At 41.7% G+C, this 20,406-nt stretch overlaps 2 protein-coding genes across 3 annotated transcripts in view; one reads left to right on the top strand and one right to left on the bottom strand.

Moving 5' to 3' along the window:
* DNAJC3 (DnaJ heat shock protein family (Hsp40) member C3) overlaps nucleotides 1-12,400 on the top strand; it is an 89,471-nt gene extending 77,071 nt beyond the window's left edge. The window contains exons 10-12 of the mRNA XM_060636831.3: nucleotides 5,576-5,708; nucleotides 6,552-6,700; nucleotides 8,638-12,400. Coding sequence (XP_060492814.1) covers nucleotides 5,576-5,708; nucleotides 6,552-6,700; nucleotides 8,638-8,795 — 440 coding nt within the window. The 3' untranslated portion in view covers nucleotides 8,796-12,400. The remainder of the gene's footprint in view (nucleotides 1-5,575; nucleotides 5,709-6,551; nucleotides 6,701-8,637) is intronic.
* Nucleotides 12,401-17,859: 5,459 nt separating this feature from the next.
* The window catches only part of UGGT2 (UDP-glucose glycoprotein glucosyltransferase 2), a 189,188-nt gene continuing 186,641 nt past the window's right edge, over nucleotides 17,860-20,406 (bottom strand). For both annotated transcript variants that reach the window (XM_078432418.2, XM_078432421.2), the window contains one exon: nucleotides 17,860-18,355. In XM_078432418.2, the coding sequence (XP_078288544.2) occupies nucleotides 18,333-18,355 (23 nt within the window). In that variant the 3' untranslated portion in view covers nucleotides 17,860-18,332. The remainder of the gene's footprint in view (nucleotides 18,356-20,406) is intronic.

The following is a 20,406-nucleotide window of genomic DNA, read 5'->3' as shown; positions in this document are numbered from 1 at the left end:
GATCAGTTTGTGTTACTCATTTGAGTTTTCAGATTTAGCAAAGTAGTCTCATTATTTTAATTTCTTCTATCTTATTTGTCACTTATTTCTTATTTTTGGTTTTGATCCTGCTTTCTTTTCCTGATTAGGTTAGAGATATGTATTGATTTTTGCCAAGAACTAAGCCTTTTGACTTACCAGTTCTATTCTTTTTCTTCTTCATCCCTCCTTTGGTTGTGGTTTCTCTAGCTTTCTCCTTGGTGAGTTCATCCTCGAGGGGTTCCTAGGAAAATTTATTTTCTCATTTCTTTTACGTTTGTATCTTTATTCTTAAAAGGATGGTTTGGTTAGATAAGAAAATCCTTTGCTCACACTTTTTCTGTATCTTGAAGTTATTGTTCCATTGTCCCCTGGCACAGAATATTGCTCTGGAAAATCTGGGGCCAGGTTCAAAGAGCCCTCATCTTTCAAATGCATAATTAGACTAGCCAGCATAGGTCTTCCTCTTTACTGTTACCATCCAGTTTGCCCTGACACCTAGTGTGCCCTTTCCTGAAATAACAAATGAATTTACAGATTGAAAATGTCTTAAATTTAATCTGGGGGCGCCTGGGTGGTTCAGTTGGTTAGGCGACCGACTTCAGCTCAGGTCATGATCTCGCAGTTTGTGAGTTTGAGCCCCGCGTTGGGCTCTGTGCTGACAGCTCAGAGCCTGGAGCCTGCTTCGGATTCTGTGTCTCCCCCTCTCTCTATCCCTCCCCTGCTCACACTCTGTGTCTCTCTGTCTCTCAATAATAAATAAACTTTAAAAAAATTTTAAAAATATTTGAATTGTTTTGTTCTACTGGTTTGGTTTTCTCCTTCCGAGATCTAATTATGTGTAGATTGTATTCCCTTTGCTTGTCAGGTATAGCTGCTGTTTTTTCTCTAGTCTTCTTAAACTCTTTATTTCCATTTCATTTTGTTAGATCCTTATTTTTTTCCATATGATGCTGCTTCCGGTGCTCCTTCTCATTTCATCTGTAATTCTATGATAGTTGTGATCTTCTTGAGTATTGACTACTCACGTTTTTGTCTCCTCTTTGTCTCACTCTCTCTTTGCTGAGTTCTTATTCTGCTTTGTGATTACCCTTACAAGAGGTGATTGGATAAGTTCTAAAAATTCATGGCATGTTTGCTCAGAATTCTCATGTGTTCGGCTACTGTTCTGATGTGTGTTCATCAGGTAAGTCTTGGTGCTCTTTTCCTGTCTCTATTTAAAAGCTGTCCTTGAATTGATGCTATACCATTTTCTTAAAAATCTATTTTGAGAGAGAGAGAGCGCATGAGCAGGGGAGGGGCAGAGAGAGAGAGAGGATCCCAAGCAGGCTCCAAGCTATCAGCATGGAGCCCAACATGGGCCTCGAACCTAGGAAGTGTGAGACCATGACCTGAGCTGAAACCAAGAGTCAGGCACTTAACTGACTGAGCCACCCAGGTGCCCCGATGCTGTACCATTAAAATGAATTATCCTGCCCTAGCTATTTGTGGGCAAGTCCTTTGGTGTGTGTGTGTGTGTATAAGGGAGTGCTGGGGACAGGGCAGCCTTCTGTACTTAGCAGTTGCAGTCCTGTCTGCTTCACTGTTTCCACAGACATTCTGCCTCCTGCTAAAATGGCCTTTCTACATAGCTCTGCCCTCTCTGCTTCTCTGAACCAAACCGTGTCCAGGTCATCAGCTGCCAGCCCTGCTACCCCTCTGCCCACTTCCTTTGCTACCAAAGGGGTATATCTTTTACACTTGAGGGTGAGCCCTCACCTTCAGAGAGCACATAGTTGCTGGGGTTTTCTGAGATGTGCTGCTCAGGGCTATTTTCTCTTCTCGTATTCTCTTTTTTCTCTCTGTCTTTTCCTGAGTAAAGTCTTTGCTTTATCTCCACTCTGTCTGGCTTTGGGTTTCATGGTTCTCATAATATGCAAAGGATATAGGTTGTCACTTTAGGGTGAGCCCATACTCCTAGAAAGTTTTTGTTTTTGTTTTTGGGCTTTCTCACTATTGCTTCCCCCTCTCATCTTGGATTCATGGCTGATATTAGCTAATTTTAGCAGGCCTTGTACACTTTGTTTTGCATGATATCCTGGAGGAGATGGTTGGTGTCCATGGACATATTTATATTGGGGTCTGATGTTCTTTTTTAGAGGCTCTCTAGGTCCCTGTACTGAGAATAGACTTTTAGGGGGATAAGGGTAGAAGCCGGAAACAGCTGTTCAGGTGTATTAACGGTGGACTGCGTATGTCACATTGGTCATTGGAGAAATGGTGAGAAGCAGGTAAATTCTGGACATAGTTTTTGGGATTTGCTAGTGGACTGAAGGACTGAAAGAGGCAGTCTTTTGCAGCTGTGCACATCTGTCTTTGAAATGCTGCTTCTGCACTGGGGAGCTTAAAGCAGGCTTTAAGTGGGTGGGACTGTTCGCAGGGAGACTTCCCCTGTGGCGCTTGCCATCTGGCCCCGTTGCCAAAATGAACAGGAAATTAATCATTTTACTTATTGGGTGGAGTTCTTGTCCTTGTTTAGTCCAGGTCTGTTGTAGAGATCTGGAGTGTCCGTGGGCTTGGTTCTGCCACTCTTCCTGGTTTCCACAGCCACATCGGGGGCTGCGCCACATGCGCGTCTTCTGTTCGGTTCAGAGGCTGATTCTTGGGCCCTGGTGGGGCGAATGCAGCAGTGGCGGCTGCACACTCACAGGGAGAGCCCGCCCAGACATCCCTCAGTTCTCTCCCGAGCTGTCCTGGTGGTTGCGTAAGCTGCCCCTGCTTGCTGAATGCTGAACTGAGGATCCTTGGCCAAACACAATGGCTCCCACATCTGTGAGGGCCTCTGCTTGCACTGGGGTTCTCTACACATAGGAATCAAATGGGATCATGGTAATAATGAATAAACCTTTCTTTCAGAAATTTCTGAAAATTTCTGGTCTGCTGCTGTTTTTGGTGCTACCATGATTCTATTATTTTTGTGTGTGTCATTTCTGTGGGAGAGTGGGATGGAAGGGATGTGCCCTCCTCTGTCTGCCAGCTTGGTCTAGTTTGCTTTGTTCCCTAGGAATCGACTGGGGAGACTGGCAGAAAAAGGATTTGGGAAGATTTTTTAGATTCAGAGGATAGAAAATGAGTTGGCTGATATGTAATAGACGGTTTATTCAGGGCCTGAATATTTCTGGCTTATTCTGCTTTTCACGGATGCTTAATGACAGTATGGGATAAACATAATTGGATGTTACTTATTTTTATTTTTTTGAAGATTCCTCCTTAGAGTGTGGAATCGGAGTAAATATAATGTCCATGGGAAGTTTTAACATCACCTATAGTAAGTTTCTAATTAAATTACCTACCTGTAATCATGTGAATGTAGGAAACAACCTATATAATTTTATATTTTTTCTGTATGGAGAAAAATGTGCCTACCTTAAGTTTTAATAAAAGATAGAAGACTGCTTCGAAGGAGACAGTCTGAACGTTTAAGAATTAAAACATGTTTAAAATGTAGAGTTTGCATTAATAGCAAAATGGCATATATTGAAACATTTTGTATTAAGTTCCTTCAAAGTACATTTCCTTACTAGATTGTGGCATCAAGTGCTATGGGTATTAATTGTAAAGTTAACCCTCACTACTATTTATGATGGTTTTGTGTACTAAATTGGAAAGGTATTTTATGCTGTCATTGTGGATTGGGTGACTGTAATAATGTTTCATATTAATACGCAATACTAATGCACTGAGGTAGGAATTAGGATAAAAATTTAAACATACCCCCCGACGGGCCAAAGGTAGCATGGGTGCATTTTCTATGGAGTGCAGGCTTATGACAGTAACTGTCCCTTATGCAGGGGATACCTTCCAAGTCCCCCAGTGTATGCCCAAAACTGCAGATAGTACTGAACCCTATATATACTGTTTTTTCCTATACATACATATCCATGATCAAGTTTCACTTATTAGGCACAGTGATAATAAACAATAATACAACAGTATTAATGAATAATAAAACGGAATAATTATAACAAAATACTGTCATAAAAGTTATGTAAATGTGGTCTCTCGAAATACCTCATTGTCCTGTACTCACCCTTGTTCCTGTGATGATATGAGATGATGAAATGCCTGCAGGATGAGTCGAAGTGAGGTGAATGACACAGGCATTGTTGTGACAAGGCATTAGGCTGCTCTTGACCTTCCAGCACTATGTCAGAAGGAAGGATGATCGGCCTTCCTACTCCCTTCCAGGATCAGCTGTTGCCAAGACCAATGCTCAGGCAGGCATGTCATCAAGAGAGAGGTCTTTTCCCACAGTGCATTGCACTTTCATAAAAACTAGAATTTGCATTCAGCAGTCCATTATTTGAGATGTCTGTCCAGGGAGAACAATAAGACTTGTATTGGAGCTTCTCAAGGCCGCTCCTAGATTTGATGATTGGGTAGGAGGACACATGAGACTCAGCATACAGTTGTACTCAGGCTAAGATTTAACCTAGTGAAAGGATACAAAGTAGTATCAGCAAAGAGAAAAGGCATATGGTGCAAATTCCAGAGGAAACCAGGTAGAGGATTCCAAGAGTCTTTCTCTGTGAAATTGTAGGACAAGCTAATTCCTCAAGACGTGTGAAGTGTTGCCTACTGGGGAAGTTTGGTAGAGAGCCACCACCGAGGGTGTTTATTTGAGGCTGGTCAGGTAGGCACCTTCTGCCCAGCCCCTACCCAAATTCCAGACTCCCAGAAGGAAAGAAGATGTTTAGCATAAACCACATTGTTTGTACAGACATTTAGGCACGGTGAGCCATTCTTACCAGGGAGTGGTGGGAACACTCCTGCAGCCCGTCTTTCGAGAGGTCAGCCAGGACCAGCCTTACCAGCAGGCCCTTCCTTCTAAGGATAACAGTTTCAAGCTGGCTATGTTGGCTCTTTTCTGGGTGACTTAGATATCCAGATGCCTTGTGTTCTAGATATTAAAGTATTTGAAAATGAGATAAAAGACATAATGTGGATTGTTATCAGACTTCCCATACTGGGACAGTCAGTGTGTGTTGTTTTGCTTTGATTCATACTTTAAAAAACATCAGGTTTGTAACAGCTCCTGTTGAAACCCCTGGGTGACACAGACATTCTGGTTGCTGATGGTTCCTCTTGGGCTCCCTTTATAAGCCTCTGATTCTTCTGAACTGTGGACCCATAGCTGACTGTGCAGATTTTCTTTGCCATGGTCTTATTTTCCTTTGTAGCAATCACTTCAATCTTAGTGATGGTTAAGACTGCTTTGTATAAAGTATGGGTATTAAAATACCTCAAAGATGTGGTGAAGGTAATGTGGGAGGGTGGGCAAGTAAACAAATAGCAGTGATTGAGTGGGAGTAAAAAGCTACCTAAATTCAGCCTTAATTATGCTATGCCTTTCATAAGTTTGCTAACAAAATCATTACTATAACTTCTTAGGCTCTTAAGCAGTAATTGCACGAGAGTAAAGGGTCGGGATAGTGACTTTAGTATCAATCTTACCGGATAAGTAGAGGTTATAAATTGCATTACCTTTAACAGCATTATCTTAAACATAATTTGACAGCTATTCAGGATTATGAAACTGCTCAGGAACACAATGAAAATGATCAGCAGATTCGGGAAGGTCTAGAGAAGGCACAGAGGCTACTGAAACAGTCACAGAAACGAGATTATTATAAAATTTTGGGAGTAAAAAGGTGAGTTATTAATTTAAAATTTACATTAACTGTTTTAAAGCTTATCATTGCTCTTCCTTTTTTCTCTGATTCATTGCTTTCCTTATGTAATTTCCGTCATGGATTAAACCTAACCATCTTTAACATAGTGAAGCTATTTGGTTACAGGCAGATTTCTTTGATAGCAACTAGTACTGCAGTGATAGGGAATTAGTAGTTGGTGACAAAGGTAGGACACTGTAGCATGAATAGATCCTACCCTAGATTATTTAGGAAGGGTAAGGAGGTAGGAGTGAGCTTGCTTTTGTGAGGACAGGAGAGAGAGAGGGGGAAAGAAAACTCTAGGCCTAAAAATAAAGTGGCACTTTTGAGAATTAACTTATACACACGGAGATCTACAAAAGCTGGGTAATGTCAGACCCACTTTCCCTGAAGAAGGAACCATCAATCTTTTATCAAAAGTTGAACCTTTGTTAAGTAAGCTAACCAGATGCAAAATAGAAAGTGGGTTTCAGACTCAGAGTATCTCTTTTAATGCCAAGATTTGTATCATGGTAGGCTGGAAATTCAGAAAGCTTAAAAACACATCTGTGTGATTTTTTTTTTTAAAGGGAACATTGCAAAGATCAAAAGTAATTTCTCCCCAGTGAGATTCTGATCTTAGGGAACAAGTATCTGAGGAAGCCTGACCAGCTTTAATGATCATCCAGTCTGGATATTTAATGTTCAGCCTGTGACACCATGGGCACGATTAGAAGAACCAGGTTGCTAACTTGCCGGTGGGATCATAACTATCTTTTAGTTTTTTGTGGCTGTGTGTTGGGCACTGCTTAACTAATGATTATTTATTTTAATACTTCTCAGAAACGCCAAAAAGCAAGAAATCATTAAAGCATACCGAAAATTAGCATTGCAGTGGCACCCGGATAACTTCCAGAATGAAGAAGAAAAGAAAAAAGCTGAGAAAAAGTTCATTGACATAGCGGCTGCTAAAGAGGTCCTCTCTGACCCAGGTATTGTTTGTCCTTAGCATTTTCTGTTCTTCTGAAATGGCCGAGTCTGCGATGCGCAGACTTCTAGCTCTGTTCCTTTGCTGACTTGGAGACAGGGTCACACGGGGGACAGGCGGGCTGCTCAGGGCCACCCCGTAGGAGCTGGGGACCACTGGGTCCCCCGCCTGGCAGTTTCAGAAGTCCAGATGTCATGCCTGCCCCCGTCAGACTCAGGGCCTTTCTGTCTGGCTCAGTGGAAAGACCAACAAGCTTGGAATCAGAAGGCCTGATTTGACTCTTAGCTCTACTGCCAAAGTTCTTAGAGCTATTTGAGCCTCAGATTTTACACCAGTGAGGGGGATGTCTTAGGTTCCTTCCACCTTCCCGGATCACTGATGAATTCTTTATACCAAACTTCTAGGAGCTCGATTAGGAAACCAGAATGCCTTGGGGGGGTGGGGGGCGGGCGGGCAGTGAGGGTGGGAGGTGTATACCTAGCCCAGGAACCTTGTCCTGAATCAAATGTTCATTAGATTTACTGGTTGCTGGAATGTTTTTATCATATGCTAAAATGGCCTGGAAAACAAGAGAGAAAATGAAGAAATTAGGTAATACTGAACAATGCTTAGACATTTCCAGAGGGAATTTAATGTTAAGCTAATACCTATTGCTTTTTTGTGCCTTTCCATGTCAGTAGGAGTAGAAGCTATGACTTGAGCTAGACAAATTCATCAAAAATAGAAGGGACTCAAGATTTATGCCCATTTGGCAATTTTTTTTTTTTTTTTAATTTTTAAAGTGTATTTATTTTGAAAAGAGAGAGAGGGAGAGAATCCAAGCAGGCCCCACACTGTCAGCACAGAACCTGACATGGGGCTCGAACCTACATGACCTGGGCTGAAGTTGGACGCTTAACCGACTAAGCCAACCAGGTGCCCTCCTTGGCAAATCTTTTTTGAACATCTGTTCCTGCTATGGAATCGAAGCTGTATGGCCCTCTATTTGCATTTATAATCCTGTAAGGGAGGTGGAAATGGAGTTAATGAGCACAGCAGGATAGTCTATCTTTTCACCCAGCAAACGAGTGCCAGCAACATTCTCAAATGGTCTGTCTTCAGCTGGCACAGTGGACAGGTGGGGGGGCCACAATGGACTGGGAGCTGGGAATCTTCGGCGGGGGGTGGGGGGTGGTGGGCATGTGGGGAGACGACCCTGGAGCTGAGCTCTAAGGATGGCAGGGAGCCAACCACTGGAGTTGGGGCCGATAGTCACAAAGTACCTACAAATGCAGTTCTTTTCTTGATGCTTAGGAGTTCTTTTGGTTCTGTTCCTTTTTCTTAGCCCCTGTTCTTATTTTAGGGATGAATAGTTTTTTCTAGTCTGAGTGTAGTCACTTGCTCTCCTGCCACCTGCAGGATTCCTTTCTCCCGTTTGCCTGCATTAGTCTCTGTCTCGTCAGAGACCCTCCTCGGTACTGAGAGGTACAGCAGTGAGGGCAGCCTCCTGTGCTGCACAGCAGGGAACCTTAAGTCCAAACAGAAATAAGAGTGAGGCCTGGAAAGCTGTTGAGGCTGTGTTACTGGGGTGAGGACGGTGATGTGGCTCTTTGATCATAGGCGTGTGACTTTTGGAGGTCTCTTTCTTTGCAATTATTTTTTTCCAGAGAATTTCCTTGGGTGGCTTCTTGTGAGGAGAGAACATTCAGGGGGCCTGAATTTCAAGGAATACCCATTTCCAGCCCTGAACCTCAACCCTTTTTCTGTGACCGGTATTTCTTCTCTAGGCTGTTTCTCCTGAGACCAAACCTGTGAGCTGGGCAGGAATGGGGGAGCCGGGATCTGTGTGTCAGGCATGACTGATTTGATAAGAGAGAAGCCAGGAATCCTGTGATGCTCCCTTCCCCCTCCCCAGGCCTTAGTTAATACCTGGGTCTTCATTTTCTGGTTTCTTTCTTGTAGAAATGAGGAAGAAATTTGATGATGGAGAAGATCCCCTGGACGCAGAGAGCCAACAAGGAGGTGGAGGCAACCCTTTCCACAGAAGCTGGAACTCATGGCAGGGGTTTAACCCCTTCAGCTCAGGCGGACCTTTTAGATTTAAATTCCACTTCAATTAAACCAGCTGTTTTTCTGCTCTTCTTCCTTAATTTTTTTAAAGATTAAAAAGAAAGAAACCTTGTCCCGGGATCCTAATGGAAAAAAAAAAAAATTCAAATCTCTTAGTTTGTCCATGACCAAAGAGTTGTTTTAATAGGAAAAATCCGTTCTTACCCATTTTAGACTGGAGGTTGATGGGTCTGAGAAGGCAGAGAGGCGAAGACTCGTTCTATTTCTGACAGAGCAGCTCATGTAAGTGTTTGAGCCTCTGGAAGAGGGTCTGAGGGAGGTGTGCCTGTGCAAGCGCTCACATAGTTTTCTCACCGGAGCGGTAGACGTTCTTCTTCACAGCCTCGCATAGCCCATCAGTGCCTGCACGAGGAGGGGGAGCTGTAGTTTTCAGGAGAGCAGGTTAAGTTTTAGTATTCTTAGAATATTAACATTTTGAGCTGTGCGGTCCTAGGGACACCTTGGCTTAGATTTTGGTCAGTCCCTTTGCTTGCAGATACCTGTGCAATTACAGAGCCTCGTGAATGCACGCGCACTTGCACCTCTGCTGGCGTGAGCACGGCTGGCACTGAGGGAGGGACGGAACCCGCCTTTTAGAAAGCCTGCTGCCTGGTGGTAGCTGACATCGCCAGGTGCAGACTTTGGATGGGTATTAAGCGTGCATTTTATGTCCAGTACCTGCAAGAGAACCCTGAAGACCACTGAAACAGAATTGATTATAAAAATCTATGGGCCCTTTTGTTTAATATGAAACAAATTAACTAAAGGAGAATGGGTAATACAGCAGTGGTGTTACCTAAAATAGAACCGAGGTGCGGATTGAAATACTTTAATAGCTGAAGTTGTGAGTTAAACAGAATTTCCTGTAACAGGATTGGCTTGGAACTGTCAAGTTGCTCAGTTGACAGAGAGAGAGAGAAAGAATGCCGTGTGCCCCACTTGTAATCAGGGTGGTGGGGCAGCTTCTCTGACTGCCTGGCCAACCCTCTGGGGTTGCAGTCACTCCCACATGGGACTGTTGAGGCAGGAGTTAAACTGTAGACCCGCCCCTTGCCCAGACCTCGATGCGTCTGCTGTTCTCTTGCCAGGAAAAATACACATTTACAAATCTAGTCAGCTCTGGCTGTATTTCCATCATCAAGATGGCATCTCTTCTTGGGATTCTGTCTTCTTACCTTTTAAGAAATTAAGGTATTCAGTCTTTGTGTACTGGATAATTTTTTCCCTAAAAAGTATTATTTTAATCAAGAGCATTAAATATTTATGGAACTATTGATGCTGCATTTAAAATCTAAGAGAATTACTTTAGATAAGAATGATTACCTTCATTCTGGAAAGGTTTTCGTTTTTTGCCTCAGAGCATTTTGACGAGTATGGGTCTCTAATATATTGTTTTTATGAAGTCAGGCATTTTAATTTTAGTGGTGGGAAGCGTCCTGACCACAGCAGCCAAGCACAGAGCGTTTCCTTCCATGGTCACCCTGCAACGTACGTGAAGAAAATTTCTTTGAGAGACAAAAATCACATAGTTGAGTTAAGCAAAACATATATGTGCTTTTTTACATCTACTTAGAAGTCTGTTTCTTACCAATAAACTTAACAGTGCATTTGGAAAATTAGGGAACAGTTTGCAGCTTTCCTTTCCTTTTAGTATCTTAAAATTCAAGCCAGTGTGAAGATGATTTCTAAGGGAAATTCAATTTTGCTTATTCTTTAATCTCAGTAATCTCATTACTCCACTGTGTCAGCAATATATTTTTTCCAGTCTGGTTCTTTGGTGTCTGTCGTCACTGACCGTTTTGCAATCTAGCAATGGCCTCTACCTACTTTTGAAGTAAGAATTTTCATGCAGAGTCAGAACAAAGAAATATCCAATCACTTGCCTTTCCATTCAGAGAAGAGGTCTAGAAGGAGCCCGAGGGAGTCAGGACGGTGGAGGGCTGGGCCGCGGGAGATGCATCCCCGGCGCCATTACCCCACGGACCGTCCAAGCTGCCCGGACGGTGGCTCGCGTTTTCTCTACTTGCAGTAACCGTCGTTCCTGCGCCTAAACCTTTCCCGTGGATTCAGTCTAGTCGGCGTAGCTGAAATGTGCAGTTACTTGCTCGTCTTCAGTGAACAGAGGAGAGAAGCTACGGTGCCATGTGCCAGTGCCACAGAGAGGGCTCAGTGACAAAATAATGACCCGCGAGTCCAGCCCTGCTGGGCGCCAGAGGCCACCGCCTGTCAGGGCAGACAGTCCTCCGGGTCATCGAGGGAAAGTCGCTCCTCCTGCTGGCCCGATGGGTGAGGTCATCGCACGGACTGAAAAGGCACTTGTTTTGGGGCTCCTTCCATGTGCCACTCTCTAGGCTCTTGTCTCTGGGGCCTGCAGGTGCCCGGTCACCATGATGGCTCTTTCTGGAAAAGTAAAACCAGAGAGGTGCCAAGCCTTAGCTGTATTAAGGTCCTCCTCCCTCCCTCCTCAGTAAGCTCCAGAAGCGAAGTCTCACTTGTCTGTACACTGTGGACACTTTGCCTTCCACAGCAGCCGGGAACAAGCACAGCAACCTAGAAACGCGAGAAAGGTCCTAAAAGAGAATAAACTAATTTAGTGCCCAGTTTTGAAAGTTTGTGCTTTCTTTCCATGGATAAATGAAAAATGGAGGACAACCTCAATAGTTTACTGTGAATTGGATGAACGTCATGCTAACTTTAAAACGTCTTCAGTCAGTGTTAAAAATGTATCTTAAATATCAGTATGAAAGCAGAACTTTTGGGGACTCTGATAATGGAATGTAAAAACTACCTTTTTTTTTTTTTAAGAGAAAAATGCTGATAACCAAGTAGGGAAAAAGTTCCTAGAATCACAATTTGAAATTGGCAGCATTTCCTATTCATGGTGGAAAATGAAAGATTACACCTTTAAAGGCATGAAATTGGTCAGCAGTTGTGACATTTACCATGAAAAAAGTGCGTAAGAGACTTCCATTAAAAGTGGTTCCTCGGTCAGGTTGTGTTTGAGCCGCCTGCCTTAAAGCCCAGAGGTCACAGTGACGGGCCTTACAGACATTTTCAGAGTACACGTCAGCGGTGGCACCTAGAGAAGTTCACGCAGCCTCGTTGAACGTAGTGATTTTTCTGTATTTATAAAGGAGGAAGGCAAATGCTCATTTGTCCACAAATAACATCCTTACTCTAAATCAGATCATTCCTTTTGTTAGAGTCTATGCTGTAATTGCAAATGATGTTAATAGGTGGGGATAATTTTTTTTTTTTTAATGGATGATCTCATTTGCTGAATGATTTAAGAGTCAGATTAGCCACTGCGTGGCCTTGTGTATAAGTAACAGGTTTTGTTGCACTCGTCTGTGGTCGGCCCCTCCTGCCTGCAGGGGAAGGAAAGAGTGTGGAGGAGGTGGATCCTGGAGATGTTTGAGAAGTTAAAATATTACTCCTACTATAAGGCTATAGCTGGTTTTGAGTGAGCAAGACTAACTTAATCCATCCCAAGTTAGTGTTTTAATAAAGAAACTGAAAATTAATTGAAATGGGTCTCAGATATGTCTGCAAATATGGGTAATATTTTTATGCCCATGTATTTTCACATTTAATAAAAATATTTATGGTCAAATCATTATTTTCTTGCTTTTGCTTCATTTTTAGTCATTTGGAGAAGTCTCTCTTCCAACTTCGCCTGACGTGTAGTCCGTGACCGGGGTGACCAAAGGGCTCCTCCTTCATGTTGAGGTGAAGGAAAGTCCGAGCACAAAACAGAAATAGCTAAAACTTCTTACCCCAAAAGTCCTAGAACAGCTAGGCCTTAAAGTGGACGGTTCTTCAGTTTCAATACTGTTAAAATCTAATACTTAAATTGGCTTGGTTGGAAGACTTTTATACTTAATTTGCACATTTCTGTTAAAGTAAAACGGGGTTTGCAGTGTGGTCTCAGATTTCCAACTACAGACCCACATAGCTTTCTTCTCAATTAAGTCTCCTGCATATCCTAAAAGACTAGAATACTTAGGACTTTCCCAAAAAGCGCAGTTTCCAAATTCTTGCTAATAATCCTGCTGTCTTTGCAATCTATGAGCCATCAGCCTTAGTCTGAAGATCATGAAAATATCAACAGATGTGACAGCTGGCAGGAAAACAAGAGGAAGGGAAGATCCATTTTCTCTTCCCAGATCCTCAGGGTTTTTCTCGGTGTGAAAGATGCTTCAAAGATAGCAAAGGATAACTCTTCTAACAAGTAACATTTCACTGTATTTTCTTAGGATTATATTAATTCTATCACCTGTTGCAGTGTTTGGCTTCTTGCGAGAATTTAATGCATTTTATAAGTTACTAAGACCTCATGAGTGGAAATTGTACAATTTTTGTACAAAATAGCATCTCTTCCACCTGGATCCACTCTGGTTATGCTAACATGCAAGGAAGGCCTTGTAAGATTTGGTCTTTACACCCGGGGAAGTTTATTATGGCTGCTGTGCAATGGAGAAAAATGGCACCAAATCCCAGAGAATCCTGCTTGTCCTGGTATCCGTGAGCTGTTACCTGCTAGACCAAGTGCTGCAGAACACTTAAATAGGACTGTCAGAAAAATAAAAATAAAAAAATAAATAGGACTGTCAGGAAGCCGTGCAGGCAGAAAGATACTGAGCAATTCTGGAGAAGTGTTCATGGATGGCAAAGCCCATCACTGCATTTTAGGACCACAGCACGAAAGCTCTTCCTGTGGTCTGCAAACTCTTCTGCATGACCCTGTCACCCTCTCCCCCTCCCGGCTAGCAGCCGGCTCCCACCTCGAGTTTCGTCCCCCATGTCCCTTCCTTCCTGACACTTCCCCTTCATAACATCTTCATTTGGAGATTTATTGAATGCCATCTGTTCTGGTCTGATAACTTCAAAAGGACACATAGTAGGTACTTAAATAGCTGTTGGATTGGTTCAGGTTATGGAAACTTTATATTTTGGCCTTCCTCAGATGAAGCCTTTTGGACACATTTTCTGGTAGCAGAGGCAGGTTCAGTGACTTTTGTATGAGGAGTTGGTGCTGCTCTAGATTCTCCTCTATACGATTAGTCATGTTTACTTCAAAATTCCTCTCAGCAAGGTCACTACCGTTCTTCTTCCTTCTCTACCTTCTCCCCAATTTTAAATTAAACATGAAGTTGATCTTTGTCATTCAAACGTTTTGGTTTTGAACCAGTCTTTTAAAATTTAATTTGTATTCCCTTAATTCTTATCAAAAACCTTTAATTAGGGGAGATGTGAAAACATGGGTGGTTTTCTTTTCAAAATTTTATTTAAATTCTAGGTGGTTATCATACAGTGCAGTGTTAGTTTCAGGAGAATTTGGTGATTCATCACTTACCTTCAACACCCAGCGTTCATCACAAGTGCCCTCCTTAGTACCCATTACCATCTAGCCCACCCCCCACCCACCTCCCTCTGGCAACCCTCAGTTTGTTCGCTATCCTTAAGGGTCTCTTGTGGTTTGTTTTCCTCTCTCCCCCACTTCCCATATGTTCATCTGTTTTTTCTTAAATTTGACATAGTGAAATACTGGTCTTTCTCTGACTTACTTTGCTTATTAGCATAATACACTCTAGCTCTATCCATGTTGTTACAAATGGCAAGATTTCATTCTTTTTTGAGGGCTAATGTTCTATTGTGTGTGTGTCTTTATCCATTCATCAGTCAGTGGACACTTGGGCTCTCTCCATACTTGGGCTATTGTCAGTAGTGCTGCTATAAACATCAGGGTGCACATGCCCCTTCGAATCTGTGGTTTTGGGTCCTTTGGGTAAATACCTAGTAGTGCAATGGCTGGGTCGTAGGGTAGCTCTATTTTTAACTTTTTGAGGAACCTCTACACTGTTTTCCGGAGCGGCTGCACCAGTCTTCATTCACACCAACAGTGCAAGAGGGTTCCCCTTTGTCCACATCCTTGCCAACATCTGTTGTTTCTTGTGTTGTTGATTTTAGCCATTCTGACAGGTGTGAGGTGGTACTTCATCGTGGAAAAACCTTAAAGTGAAATCATATCTGGTAGGAAACAAGCCTGATATAGTTGGGCACGTCCATGTGATCAAAGACAACTTTTAAAATTCAAGTAATTAAGAACTGTAGGGAACAAGATACCTTCCCAAACCTGAAATTTTTAAACAAGGTTGTTTACAGTAACTTTTAAGTCAAGAGGTTCCCCTCTGGAATTTCTCAGAAAACAGAAGTTTGTATTTGATAATCTGAGCTTTATAATACACCATAAAAAGGGAGCAGCTGTCCCATTTCTATGGTCCCTCTGGGCTCCAGAGCAGCAGCACAGGCCCCCAGGGATCCCTACGGCAGACCATGCACCCCTGGGCCACAGAGTTGCCTATAGGTTGAACTCTGGCCATCAGAGCCCTGGACCTCCCTGCCACTCCTCTCACTTTGCCACCAAAGGTAAGATTTTAACAAATCAACTGTTTTTTTGAAAATGAGTGGACTGCCTTAAGTCTACCAAGTCAGAGAAGCAGGCAAGAGGGGGCCGGACAGTACCTTAGACTTCATGGTACTGAGCCTCATCAGCACCTTTCCTCTGGAGCCAGGGATCCGAGACCTGTAGAGTCCTTCCGTGAACAGTCTTATTTGTTCTAGTGGGAAGTTAAATGTCACTAACTTCTTTGCTGCTATAGCTCAAAGAATGTCTCAGCCATGCTTTAGTCACTGAAGGATATTTGGACTTGACATCTACCTACCTTCTGCCTTTAAAACTGTCCTGCTGGGTGCCTGAGTCAGGACCTGGTACGTAGTACATAGGAACAACCATTTCCTTAAGCACCCCACCCCCTGCCCCCCCGCGCCCTCCACCTTGTGTCGAACTACATGTTTCCTATTAAAGAAAAGCCTGATTTTATTTGTTAGCTCCAAGGCTGAGATGGCGTATGGTGCTTTCTGGAAGTATTCTATTCTCTAGAAGCTCCGTTGTCCTCTGAACTTGACAACCGGAGCCAAAGGATGGGCACTTCCAAAATCTAACCTTTTGCATTGGAGCTTCTTAGTGGTGCGAACACCGAGTTGCCTTCAGTCTCAGTCTCATATTCTGGGTTTACTGTATGCCTAAAACATACAGGTTTTTACAGGATAAGCTCAAAATCTGCCAATTCTTGGATAAACCGTTCAGTCTTCTTAAAGGAGGGGGAAAGAGAAGTGGATTATAACTTCACAGATAGAAAATGTTTTCTTTTTCTTCTAGGGTTTGATTTTTGTTAAAGTTTGATACAGGGCCTGCACCTGAATTCAGGATCCAGAATGTACACTAAAGCCCCTGGCCTGGGCTACATTTCAGCATTTCCAGCTCAATGGAGCTGGTGGCTTTCTCTGGAAGAGCTGCCCACATGCTCAAGTCAGACCTGAAGGTCAGTTCCCACACTGTGTCCCTGAGGGGGGGTAGATTTTTGTATGACACAGCAGTCTATAAGCACTTAGCATAAAGATGAGCCATTTTATCAAAGAATTGCCCCGTGAGGAAGTATCTGTTTAGAAATCTGGATTTTTATTTTGTATTTTTTAATTAAAAAAATTTATTTATCCTTGGGGCACCTGGGTGACTCAGTTAAGCATTCAACTCTTGATTTCAGCTCAGGTCACGATCTCATGGTCATGAGATTGAGCCCTGCATCAGGCTCTGTGCTGGGCGTGGAGCCTCTTTAGGATTCTCTCTCTCCCTTTCCCTCTGCCCCTCCCCTGCTCAAGCTCTCGCCCTCTCAAAAAAAAAAATTACTCTTTTAAGTAGGGTTCATGCCCAATGTGGGGCATGAACTCATGACCCGGAGATCAAGAGTCTCATGCTCTACTGACTGAGCCAGCCAGGCACCCCTTAAATTGAGATTTTTAAATGCAAGCTATCACTCACCTGAAATGAGACTTGTACACTGTGCCCTTCAAATCACAAGATACAAACTAGGAGGGGAGCATCAGGACTTTATATTAGTCTGTAATTTCAGCTTATACTGCATGAAATATAGAATCTAGCACATGGGAGATGGCAGTTAGTGATAGACATGGGAATTAGTGCCTTTACCTACCCGATCCTTCTCCCCACAAAATTCTTAGACAAGCGAAAGCAGAGACTGACAGTGAAAGAAGTGTAGGTACCATCTTACAGTCATCTGGGGATTCTGTCCCGAACACCACTGCAGACCTCAGGTTAGCTGGGTTGGAGCATCTAACTCACTTGAGCAGATTATAGAGTCTCTTATCTATAAGCTTTATCAAACCATCTAGAACAATCTGGTTCCATCAGGGCAGGCCACACTCCATTTTATCACAGACAAGAACAAGTAACAGAGGCAGGGTGAGCAGGAGAGGGAGAGCCCTTGTGACTTCTAATTAGAAATGAATGAAGCAGCTGGGAACAGGGAGGCTATTTTCAAATACTCTATGGGCTATGCTGCTGAATAGAGAAGGGCTACACTTGTTCAGTAGAGCTCAAGAAGCAGGAGGAGAAACCACCAGTGGACCGTTCTGGCTCACTGTGGAGCTCAGATGGACCAGCCTGCCTCCTGAAGCGGACAGCTCCCTATTGCCTTGCAAGGGCCCAGGGGGCTTGAGGCTCCACTAGGTGGGACTGCCATGGTGGCTGGGACGCCCCACTATTGAACATTTCCCACACCACACTCATCAGGAGACCATATGGAGACCTTAAGCAATCATGATTTCCCATTCTCAGCTCAGCCCCACTGAATCAGCTTCTTCAGGGGATGGGATTCAGATGACACTGAAGTCTCTTCCATTACTGAGATCTGATTTAGAATAGCTGGAGAGTTTTTGAACATTTACTATTCCTATTCATCTATTATTAATACACGGCAGGAAAACAAACTTCATATTCTTAACTTAGTTTCCATTGAAGTGACTACTTTTATACTTCTTGTTTATACTTATTTTGAAGGCATACAAAGCTCAGTAAGTCCATGAATATAATTTTGTGAAATAAAAATTAGAAACATTAAGAAACTACAAATGCAGCATAGGATGAAAACATCATACTGTTTAAGATAAATGATTACAGTACCACACAACTTTCATTTAAAAATAAGTTATAAATGGACTTAATTTTTTTTATTATTCAGTGGTAACCACAAGTCCTTTTTTCTTAGAGGAAAAAAACACAAAACAGCTTTCTTTCATTTTAAATGCACTTTGAGAATAAGCAAATATGGGTGCACAACGAGCTGGAATACACAGACACAGATGGTTTGATAAATCCCCCTGAGAACCAGCTAGTCAGGTATGTTCTTCTACTGGGCTATCTGGCAAAATATCACTTTAATGGGTGAAAACCCAGGGTCTTAAGCAATAAGGAAAAAGAAATAATCTAGTTTTAAATACTCAATGGCCATTTTTTATATAACTTAAACTTATTCAATACATTAACTGCATGTATTTTTAAATATTTAAATTGAAGAATATGTCACTGATCTTTAATGAAATTTCCAAAAGCCTTGGCAGTAGTTCCACACTTCCCCAGCAAGTGGCAGATTTCTTGAAGTACTTTCGTCGTCTTTCATAAGCCAGTGCTAGAGTTCATCATGTGTCAAAACTGTAGAGGAGGAAAGTTTATTTAGTGATTGAAATCTTAAATATCAAATGAGCTCAAATGTCACCCGAATCATAGGTGCTGGCTGAGGATCCTTTTGTTTGGTTAGTACCTTTTTGCTTCATTATTAGTTGTTTGTACATTACTGTATCATAAGTACTTACATTTTACCACCTAGAAGGGAGCTTTCATGAGTCTATGAGGACAAGGACCATATCTTTGTTATCTCTGTTATCTCTAAAGCCTAGCACACTGTCTGGCAATTTGAAGCCTTGAAAAATACGTATTTATTACTCACTATGCACAAATAGCCTATCACTAATGTAATGGAACAACAAAGAGCAGAAGCCATATATGGTCTCCTTCTGTGATGGGAAGAGAGAGCAGTCAAATACTGATTTAGCTGATACAAATGCGAGGATCAGTGAAGACTATCAGAGACCAAAATGGTTTCTTTTGTATTACTGAGCTGTCACATACTAACTGATTTTAAAACACTGAGAATTCAGAATATTTTCAGGCAGAAATGAATTAAAGTACAATGTAAATGCATCCTATTCCACAATTTGAGATGGTTAGACTATGTTTCTTCTTCACCAAATTTCACCTGAGAGAAAATGTAAAGGGAATAATAAAAATGAGCGTAGGGAAGACATTAATTAAGATGTGATTGCCCCCTTCAAAAATAATCAATAGAAGATAAAGTAAAAAAAAATTTCCCTGAACAGAGAAAAAAACTGGGTAATAGAAAATATAACCACAGAAATACAAAGGATCCTAAGAGACTACTATGAACAATTATACACCCAAAAAAAAAACCAGGGACAATCTAGAAGAAATGAATAAATCCCTAAAAACATACAACTTACCATGAATATACTGTCTCATGAAGAAATAGAATACCTTAACAAACCTGAGACTGAATCAGTAATCAAAACCTCCTGAGAAACAAAAGTCCAGGACCAAAAGGCTTCACTGGTGAATTCTACCAAACATTTAAGGAATAATACCAATCCTTCTTAACTTTTCCAAACAACAGACAGAGAAGGACACATCCGAACTCATTTTATAAGATCAGCATTAACTGGATTCCAAAACCAGAAAAGTGTACTTTATAAGAAAAGAAAATTACAGGCCAATATTCCTGATAAATAAAAATGCAAAAATCCTCAAAATATTAGCAAACTGAATTCAACAATACATTAAAAAGATCACACACCAAGATCAAGTGGGATTTATTCCAGAGATGCAAGGATGGCTCAATATCCACAAATCAATCAACATGATAAACATCAACAATATGAAGGATAAAAATCATCTCAATGGATGCAGAAAAAGCATTTGAAAAAATTCAACATCCATTTATGACAAAAACTCACAACTAAGTGGGTATAAAGGGACTGTACCTCAATGTAATAAAGGCCATATATGACAAGTCCACAGAAAACAAACATTATATTCAACGGCAAAAAGTTGAAAACTTTTCCTCTCAGATCATGAATAAGAATGCCTACCCTTGCCCCTTTTATTCAATATACTATTAGAAGTACTAGCCATAGCAATTAGGCAAGAAAGAAAATGCATCCAAGCTGAATAGACATAAACTGTATTTGAAGATAACATGATATTATATAGAAGAAACCCTAAAGACCACCAAAAAAACTGTTAAAACTATAAATGAATTCAGTAAAGCGGCAGGACATAAAATCAATATACAGAAATCTGTTGTGTTTCTATACACTGATACCAAACTATAAGAAAGAAAAAGAAAATAATCTATTTACAATTGTATCAAAAAGAATAAAATACTAGGAATAAATTTAACCAAGGAGGTGAAAGACCTATACCCTGAAAACTCTAAGACACTGATGAAGACACAAATAAACGGAAAGATATTCCATGCTCACGGACTGGAAGAATTAATATTGTTAAAATGTCCATACTATCCTAAGCAACCTATAGGTTCAATGCAATCCCTATCAAAATTCCAATATCATTTCTCACAGAAATAGAACAAGAAACTTTAAAACTTATGAAGAACCACAAAAGACACC

Source organism: Panthera onca, chromosome A1 (assembly GCF_046562875.1).
Source record: "Panthera onca isolate mPanOnc1 chromosome A1, mPanOnc1 haplotype 2, whole genome shotgun sequence".
Classification (NCBI taxonomy): domain Eukaryota; kingdom Metazoa; phylum Chordata; class Mammalia; order Carnivora; family Felidae; genus Panthera; species Panthera onca.
The sequence above is the reverse complement of the archived record's forward strand: the minus strand, read 5'-3'. Positions and strand labels throughout refer to the sequence as shown.